Consider the following 9681-nt stretch of genomic DNA (forward strand, 5'->3'; position numbering starts at 1 on the left):
CCACCACCACCATCAATCGCTCTCTTTCTCTGCCTCTCTCTCTTTCAAATTACAACTCACTGTAGGTCAAGTCAATTAGGTCACTGTATTTCTGTATGAAGCTATTCCTTACTCGCTCTCTCACTCTCTTTCTTTCTTTCTCTTTCTCTCTCTCTCTCTCTCTCTCCAGATCAAATTTGCTTCACATGACAATGTGTTTTTGTTTTTTTGCCAAAGCATTCACAGTAGAACATGACGAAAAGGGGGAATAAAATGAAATGGCAAAACATCTCTCTCTCTCTCTCTATCACCCTCTCTCTCTCTCTCTCTATCACCCTCTCTCTCTCTCTCTCTCTATCACCCTCTCTCTCTCTCTCTCTCTCTCTCTCTCTATCATCCCTCTCTCTCTCTATCACCCCTCTCTCTCTCTCTCTCTCACCCTCTCTCTCTCTCTCTCTCTCACTCTCTCTCTCACCCCTCTCTCTCTCTCTCTCTCTCTCTCTCTATCACCCTCTCTCTCTCAGACACACACACCACAAGGAAACTTACCAGATGGATGTGTGTTTCACCCTCTCCCTCTCACACACACACACACACACACACACACACACACACACACACACACACAAAATTTACCAGATGGATGTGTGTTTCTTTCCTCTTGCCTCCTTAGAACTCTAGAGAAGACAAGTCGACGGTACAGTAACACACACATACAACACGTACACATCTCTCACACACACATTCACACACGCAAACACATACATACAACACACACACACACACACAGCACACACACACATACACATCTCTCACACACACATTCACACACGCACACACATACAACACACACACACATTCACACACACAAACACATACATACATATAGTAACACACACATACAACACACACATATACACATCTCTCACACACACATTCACACTCACAAACACATACATACAACACACACACAAACACATCTCTCACACACACATTCACACTCACAAACACATACATACATATACAAACACACACATACAACACACACACATGCACATCTCTCACACACATTCACACACGCAAACACATACATACATATACAAACTCACACATACACTCACACACACACACACACAGTACCTACCCACTGTGCTTTCCTCAGAACTAGGACTTTTATTTTGGAAAAAAGGTTTCTATCTAGCCAATCAAAAAAAAAGGGGGAATAAAAACTGGGGTCACTGGTGTGTTCAGATTTTTAGAATTCCATTTCTCCGCACTCTCCGCATTCTAACTCTCGATTGACACCCTCATCTACTGTGTGTAAGTGAACTGTACTCTGTTGCTTAATTACACACCTCATAGTCTTCACTCCTGGCTAACATGCTGCATGCTGCTGTCCCTCTTAGCACTTCTGGCGACCCATTGGTGGGTTGGGGTGGTGGGTGTAGTCTGATTGGCAGCCTTGGTGACCAGTAAGCAAGCAGCATTGTTGGGAGTGAACGACACGAGGCGGGATCACGCTGTGACTGAAAGAGGGCTTCAGGAGCCTAGCGATCCGCTGGCATTACTTACAAAGGCATTCGGGTGGTTTGGTCTCGCGGTTTCTCGTGGTCTGTTGTGGTTTCCACAGGTTGCATAGATGGACCATCTGGCTTCAGAAAGAGAAAGTCCCATCATGTATTCGTTCTGCCTGTGCACTTAAGGCAGGTGATGCCCTTAATGAGCTGATCTAGAGATTCTCTCTGAAGCCGCATTGTCCACCTGTGTGTGTGTGTGTGTGTGTGTGTGTGTGTGGGTTTTTGTGTCCCATTTGTGTTTATACCATTGCGTGTGCAGGTGAGTACTTAGTCCTGTAATACAGAATTGAATCATGAAACGTGTGTGTGTGTGTGTGTATGTGTATTTAAGTGTATGTGCCTGTGTATGGGGTTAGGGAGGTGAGTTATATGTGTGTGAATTACGTATGTTAAGTGAGAGTGTGTGTGTGTGTGTGTGTGTGTGTGTGTTACCGGTATGTGTTAAATGTGTGTGTGTGCGTTTGTAATGTATTAAGTGCAGGTGTGTGTGTGTGTGTGTGTGTATTACCGGTATGTGTTAAATGTGTGTGTGTGCGTTTTTAATGTATTAAGTGCAGGTGTGTGTGTGTGTGTGTGTGTGTTATGTATTAAGTGCAGGTGCGTGTGTAATATGTGTTTAATGTGTGTGTATATGCTCATACAGCCCCCTGCAGCCGAGGACTTCTCTCACCTGCCCCCAGAGCAGAGGAAGAAGCGCCTGCAGCAGAAGGTGGACGACATCGCCAAAGACCTCCAGAAGGAGATGGACCAGAGGTGGGCATCGCCACGGTTACATGCAAGCACCCTCGTCAACAGTCGCCATGGCTGCGGTTTGGCATAACTTTGCCAATTAAAGATGAATCACTCCCTCCTCCCTACTCTACTTCCTAGTCAGGAAGTACAATCGTACTGTCCCCCCCCATTCTTTCTCTCTCTTCTCTCTCCCCCTCTCTCTGCTGCCCCCCTCTCTCCTCTCTCTCACTTTCTCCTCTCTCTCTCACTTTCTCTCCTCTCTCTCTCTCTCTCTCTCTCTCTCTCTCTGTATCTCTCTCTCAATTCAATTCAATTGAGCTTTATTGGCATGACCAAAGCATCTCTCTCTCTCTCTCGCGCGCGCGCGTAGTGAGGCCCTGGAGAAGATGCGGGGTGTGTATGAGAAGAACTCTGCGCTGGGCGACCCCTCCAGCCTGGAGCCCCAGATTCATCAGACGGCCCAAAACGTGGGCAGGCTGAAGGGAGAACTGGCCAAATATGAGGTATCAGACACACACACTCACAGACAGACACACAACCACACACACACAGACAGACAGACACACACACAGACAGACGCACAACCACACACACGCGCTACAGTCACTAATGTGAACATTGTGACTGTTCCATAGACCTGGCTGAATGAGGCAGGTGGAGTGTTGGACAACATCAACTCCCAGATCAACAACAACTTGAACAGGTAGCTGTCCATCTGTGTGTGTATGTGTGTTTGTTTATTTAGGGGGGTGTGTGTGTATCTGTGTGTCGGTGTGTCTGTGTATCTGTGTCTGTGTGTGTGTGTGTTTGTGTTGTTTACCCCTGGGTACACATCAGTATGAGTTCATCTCACATCACATGAGTTGATCTTTTTGTGTCTCTGAGTGTATATTTATCCATGAGTTGCAACATCTGTTTCCGTGTGTGCGTGTGTGCGTGTGCGTGTGTGTGTGTGTGTGTGTGGCGTTACACTCCTCAGTTCCGCTGGTAGTATTGTCATTGCTGGCCCCACTCTGCAAGACCCTGGGGTGTACGAGGACGGTTTCTATGAGGAGTTTGATGACGACGAGCCTGAGGTGCCCTTGGGCCAGTGCTTTGCCCTGTACCACTTTGACGGTGAGCAGAAGCTTATATACACACACACACTCACTCACTCAGTCATACACACACACACACACACACTCTCACACACACACACACACACACACACACACACACATGCACATACACTCACACACACTCACACATACTCACACACACTCACACACACACACACACACTCACTCACACTTACACATTGGCACTACACTCACACATGACACTACACATACACACACTCACACTTACACATTGGCACTACACTCACACTCACACATTCACACTCACACTCTCTCTCACACTCTCTCTCACACCCTCACACTCGCTCTCACACACACACACACACACACGCACACGCACACACACAAGCAGATGTATAGATAGACTGACACTGACAAAGACACAAACCTGATTATGCACACAAAAACAGTCATGGACATGAACATGACTAATGTTGGAGTCGTTACTCAAAAAAAAAAGTACAAGTAGTCTAACAAATTGCTCATTACTTAAAGAAACTAAGGCATTACTTTCCCTTAATTCACTCCCTCATGACTGTAATTCTTAACACTATTTATTACTTGATTTTTGTGTCATTCGTAGACATTTCTTGTAGTTAAATCTTCATTAATTAAATACGCAATGTTATGTAATATACGATTTATGAGTTGAAATGTTAAAAAAAGATACAAAGAAAAACTTCTTTTTTGATTCCATGTTTCTACCACATTGTCTTACAACCTTTTGGCATGTGGCAGTGTGATTTTCAGTCAGAACAAACATATTGGTCAAGAGAAAATCAACATTAAATCAATATTTTCCAGGGGGTATGAATAATTTTGTTCTTAACTTGTATGTAATACCCCCACCTGCACCACAGGCACCAGCGACGGCACCATCTGCATGCAAGAGGGCGAGCAGCTCAGTGTGATGGAGTCGGACCAGGGCGACGGCTGGATGCGTGTGAGACGTTCCAACGGAGACGAGGGCTACGTGCCCGCGTCCTACATCAATATGAACTGAGGAGGGAAGGAGGGAGTCCAGGGGACGGGGCACACGGCTTCCTGGCTAATGCTAATGCTAATGCTAATGCATCGTGGCTCACCTTTTGTCTGTAGGACTGCCAGATTAGCATGCATGCTAGTGCTAACATCTCCCTCCTCAAACGTCATATTAGGATTTTAGATTTCAGACACTGGGCTAGCAAGGATTAGTATTTTAATGCTAACATTTCCCTCAAGAAAAAATCACTTTTACATTGGATGGACAAAAAAAAACCCATTATAGACCTACCATGAGTTATGCATAACATTTTCATTAATAAACATTTGGGGTCTCGAAAAGATCCTGAAACGGAACTAAATCAGTCCTGTAACATGGAATCCATCCAGCTTATGGCTACATTGAAATACACTTAATATTGGGCTAACATGCCTAAAATGAAATCCTACTGCTTTCCTCAAGTTAAGCATTCATTCATACTGCTTACCTCAAGTTAAGTGACAGTTGGCTGATAACATGGCTTAAGATATTCCAGATATGTTACTTCACTGTACGAAACTCTCTAAAGCTAATGGCAGGTATACTCTTGTACCTGACTACAAGTTGTATACCTGCCATTAGCTTTAAAGTTAACTTTTCCTTCTGCACTGTGCAACTACAGTGCAAAACTGCACGCACAGTTTATGGATACTACTGAACTCCAGTAGCCTACCAAAAGACCTAGATGGTACCTATATTTGGACCTTCATTCCAAACAAACTGAGGTTGTAAAATTCCAACCTCCCTCTGGAAAAAAGTACAATGGAATGCCACACGAAGTCAGAGTTCTTACTTCTGAACTCGGGGCAAGTCGATCTACCCCAACTTTGAAGTCAAAATTGAAGTCTGATTTCCGACTAACGAGTTGTGCAGAATGCAGCATTCTTCTCACTCTTCCAAATATTGTAATTCAGATCATCTCCTCACGCACCTCAGATAAGTCACAAGACTTTCCACAATGTCTCCAATTCCGAGAAAATCATCAACTAGCCAAATACATAAACATCAGACTGTGTATTCGCCAGTGAGCACCATTTTAAATCTAACAGCTTACACGATTCATCTTGACATCATTATAGGGACCAAGCATTCAGTGTTGCTGCCCAAACCCAGAACTCAAGCCCATCTCCCCATTTGCAATACCCCCTCTTTGAGCTTCTTTAAGAACCTTTAGTACCTACAAGTTCTACAAGGCTTATCGTCTACCTGGGAGGCTACACTGAGCAAGTAACTGAAGCGTTCCGTTCGCGGAACATCTGCTGCCACAATTAGCTAACGCAAATAATCAATGGATCTGGCTACACCAGACAAGATAGTGGCACGTACGTTCGTAAAAATTACACCTATCTTCTAAACCTAATTTACACTCCACGAATGGAGTGCTTCAGTTGTGGACATTGCAGTTCTCCCTATGAGTAAAGCGACCTTTGGTACCTTGAAAAGCACTGTAGAAATCTAATTTATTATTTATTACTCAACTCAGCTTTTTGGTTGTGAACCCCATTAGGGTTACTGTTCCATTCTAAACGTTTGTCCCATTCTAAAATGCATGCACCATATATTTGTTTATAATAATCTACATTCGGTTTTCTTTAACTAACATTAATTACCATGGACATCTGTGAACTTATCACTGTCAGTGAGTCAGATTCAGATTTATGGCTTGATATGTTAATGATTGGATAATGACATTATTCATTTAATGAACATTATACAACAAATGGGTTCTATGGAACTATTTATTTGTTTATGATTGGCAGAGAGACGTTCAATGAGTTGGAATATCCCTGGACATTTCAACATAACGTTTGACACAATGTAGCCATAACCATTAAATCAAAATAATTAAGTTACATAATTTAAAAAAGCGACTAGCCTTGGCAATTGGAGAAAAAATAGAGATTGATTTCCCCAAAATAACTGTTGAGTTAATATATGAAATGTCAGATGACGAGGAGGAACAGACAGTCAAGCGGGAGGTCTTCCAGGTGCGTCTCCATCAGCGCAGACCAACTGGACTGTATTGAAAAGAGCCGGCATGAAAGCAACTTGGCTACGGCCGAACAACACCGGTGGGAATATCCATTAGCAACCCCACTCTCACTCATGCTATATTGCTAATGCTTAATCATGAAGACAATCATTTCGGCATTTACGGACATTAAATAGCATCATATGCAGTGGCCTATGCTTGACTGGCATTAACCGCTATCTTTTTTTGTAAGTAAATAAAAATGTAATATTTTGTGTTTAGTGCATCTAAATCTGTTGGTATACTCATCTAATACAGATATCTACAAGCTGAGGAAAGGCCTGGGTTTGCCTCATAGTATGCCCATTGTGACTGCCAGTGATCCATCATCTCATACAAATACTTTGAACAAAAATACCTTTAAACAGTTTCACAATAATCTCTTTTCAACACTCTTTAGGACTATCTCTTTAGTACTACATATGTTGAAATAGTCGACACCTCTTCTGTTAGCTTTCATTGAACGTCATTATAGGAGATCTTGTATCGAAAGGTATATCCGGCTGTGCTCTAGTTAAATGATAATTCTTTGAACTTTAAAGTAACTTTATCTGCTCAATCTGATACTGTGTAACTGATCACTTCTTATTAGAGGGATTAACATTTTTTTAAATGTCATATCTCCATAATGTCCATTCTGTATGTGTGTGTGTGTGCCAAGTAATTTCTTTTCTCCATCTTAAAATGTGTGAGTTTGTGAGAATGAGTGTGTGAATGTTTATAATCCATACTTGCCCTGTAAAGAGTTGCTGTGCAGTGTGTGTAAATGGCATATTGCTATAGTATTTATCAAATTTGTAATATATATCTTGATATATATATATATATATATATATATATATATATATATATATATATATATATATATATATATATATCTTCCAGAAACTCTGATATATCATATAGTAATATAGCTAATATAAACTGTCCTTCGTACTTCTGTATTGGAAAGGGACCTTTGGGTTTAGGATCATTTTGGTTCATGGTTTAATGCCTTTTTTCCGTATTCCATTTTTTAATTCTGGTGTTAGATTCTTTTTTTTTGCTTTTAACTCAATATGAGGTAATTTTGTGTGTGTGTTTATGTGATTTATGTTTCTTCCTCTGTAGTGTCTGTCTTCTTCTGTGTTTTTTGCGCTGATGGTCTTTGAGCCAGAGGGGGGGTGTTGCTCCCTGTTAGAGGTGTCACTGTGCCTTAGAAACACTACTGTAATGTACATAGTGGGTCTACAGCCAAAATGGATGCTGTCATTTCCCCTTGTTTTTTTATGTAACATATAAACTGTCATGGTAAATAAAATGTCTAATGTTTAATCGTGTGTGCGTTAGCGTGTGCATGTGCGTGTATGTCATAGATTAAGTTAATGAGTGTGATGATTATGTTCTTTACAACAAGCTTTTATTTTGAAACCCTCCAGTGATGAAACCTTGACATGAAGTTTCACAGTAAATCATAAACAATACTAATGACAGAGGGATTGTGAAATGTACTGCACCTCTCCCCACACTCATCTTTCTCTCTCACACACACTTGCACACACACACTCTCTCTCTCACACACACAAATAAACACACATCTTTGTACACACTTTAGTTCTCACTCTCTCACTTGCACACACACACACTTGCACACACACTCTCTCTCTCTCACACACACACACACACACAAATAAACACACATCTTTGTACACACTTTAGTTCTCACTCTCTCACTTACACACACACAAATACGCCAAAATAGATGTAAACACATTTTTGACATTTCACACCAAAACATTACCCCAAAAAGCATGCATGTGGCCAAACCCATCCAGTCAGTCAGAGTGCATCATCACACACCCTAATGAAAGATAAAGACACTGTACACTGAATACTCCATGCCCACACTGACACACAATGGTGTTTATATTCACAAGCTCCAGGGGGGGTATTCCAAGTGTGTGGTTTAGTGACAAACCTGGGTAAGTTAACTCAGTGGTAAACCTCCTACAATGCACGCACTTGGAATTACCCCCCAGTTCTGAGGTGGCCTCGAGTACGGCAGGAGATAGGTATGCTTGGCTATTAGGGTCTTTAACAAGGGTGTCGAAACCGTGACAGTGTCTTGCACAGGTGGGTGTCAAGCAGACAAGACACCCCATGCCGCCCAAAGAGAAGGAAGGGATAAAGGAAACAAAGTGCACAAGTAAGAACTACAAAAATGGTGGCAGGGTGAAACAAATTTGCAGAGCTGTAGTAAAAGTCCTACCATGTATTGGTTCCTACCATGTATTTGCCTCCGCAAATTGGTTACCCACCTCCCCCACTTCCATTTTGAGTGGTACTGCCTGAATTTAATTTAAACTCCCCATATACTGTCAGCAGTTCTGACCTTTTACACACTAGTCAAGAGGTAACCTCCTGCCAAGGCTGCGTTCATGACGACAAGGTCAGCTCGGAAAACAAATATGGGTTCCCGCAGTAACATGTTTTCATTTTTGTGTTGTCCTTACAGTTTATTAGAACTGCATTCTAATTCAAAAAGGAATTATATTGTTTCAGATTTCTATTTAGATTACACTTTAGTGTAATTTAGTGATTAATTGCCTTGCCAGTTTTGTTATGGGAGTGAAATTCCCCTCTTGTGATGTTGCATCTAAGAGCGTTGGATCTAAGAGCATGATTGTGACATAAGACTTCTGCATGAGTCTATGAGCATAAAATCCAACCTGACCATGTGTCCTTCAGTGGATGTCTGGGCAACATGGAACAAAGGCCTTTATGACATCACATCAAAACAGTGTATTCACATTCTGTTTCCACATCATTTTTGATGGTTTAAACAAACAAAAACAAAAAAAAAACTTTAAATATACCAAGCAGTTCTAAGCCAAATCACATTCTGTTGAAGGGAAATGTCTATTTGTTTGGCTGTTGAGCTCAAATATCAACAAACTTTCTCCAGCCCCACCCTTTAAGTTATTTAGTCAAAAGGAGACGCAAGCCTCACACGTTTGAGAGTGTATACTATGAATGTACAGACGGTATGTTTCTCCTCTATGGCCAGATCAGAGATGCTGCTTTAGCTTACAAGTAACACCACGGAGTGGCCTGGCGTGGCTGATTCCAAGTCAGTTTGAGTGGCGCACTGGCACGCATACACCAACAGGAACACCACTCCGAAGGGGTTCCGGAAAGATCCACCCAGAAACGATCCAAGTTCCAAAGATCATGGGGGGCGTC

The 9681-nt window shown here is 42.1% G+C and overlaps 1 protein-coding gene across 2 annotated transcripts in view; it reads left to right on the forward strand.

Moving 5' to 3' along the window:
* The window catches only part of trip10b (thyroid hormone receptor interactor 10b), a 24062-nt gene extending 16781 nt beyond the window's left edge, over positions 1-7281 (forward strand). The window contains exons 11-16 of one of the 2 annotated variants that reach the window (XM_048249457.1): positions 653-676; positions 2200-2309; positions 2659-2791; positions 2924-2991; positions 3268-3404; positions 4267-7281. In XM_048249457.1, the coding sequence (XP_048105414.1) occupies positions 653-676; positions 2200-2309; positions 2659-2791; positions 2924-2991; positions 3268-3404; positions 4267-4409 (615 nt within the window). In that variant the 3' untranslated portion in view covers positions 4410-7281. The remainder of the gene's footprint in view (positions 1-652; positions 677-2199; positions 2310-2658; positions 2792-2923; positions 2992-3267; positions 3405-4266) is intronic. The other variant, XM_048249458.1, reaches the window with a different exon arrangement.
* Positions 7282-9681: the final 2400 nt, after the last annotated feature.

This window comes from Alosa alosa, chromosome 7 (genome assembly GCF_017589495.1).
Source record: "Alosa alosa isolate M-15738 ecotype Scorff River chromosome 7, AALO_Geno_1.1, whole genome shotgun sequence".
Taxonomy (NCBI): domain Eukaryota; kingdom Metazoa; phylum Chordata; class Actinopteri; order Clupeiformes; family Clupeidae; genus Alosa; species Alosa alosa.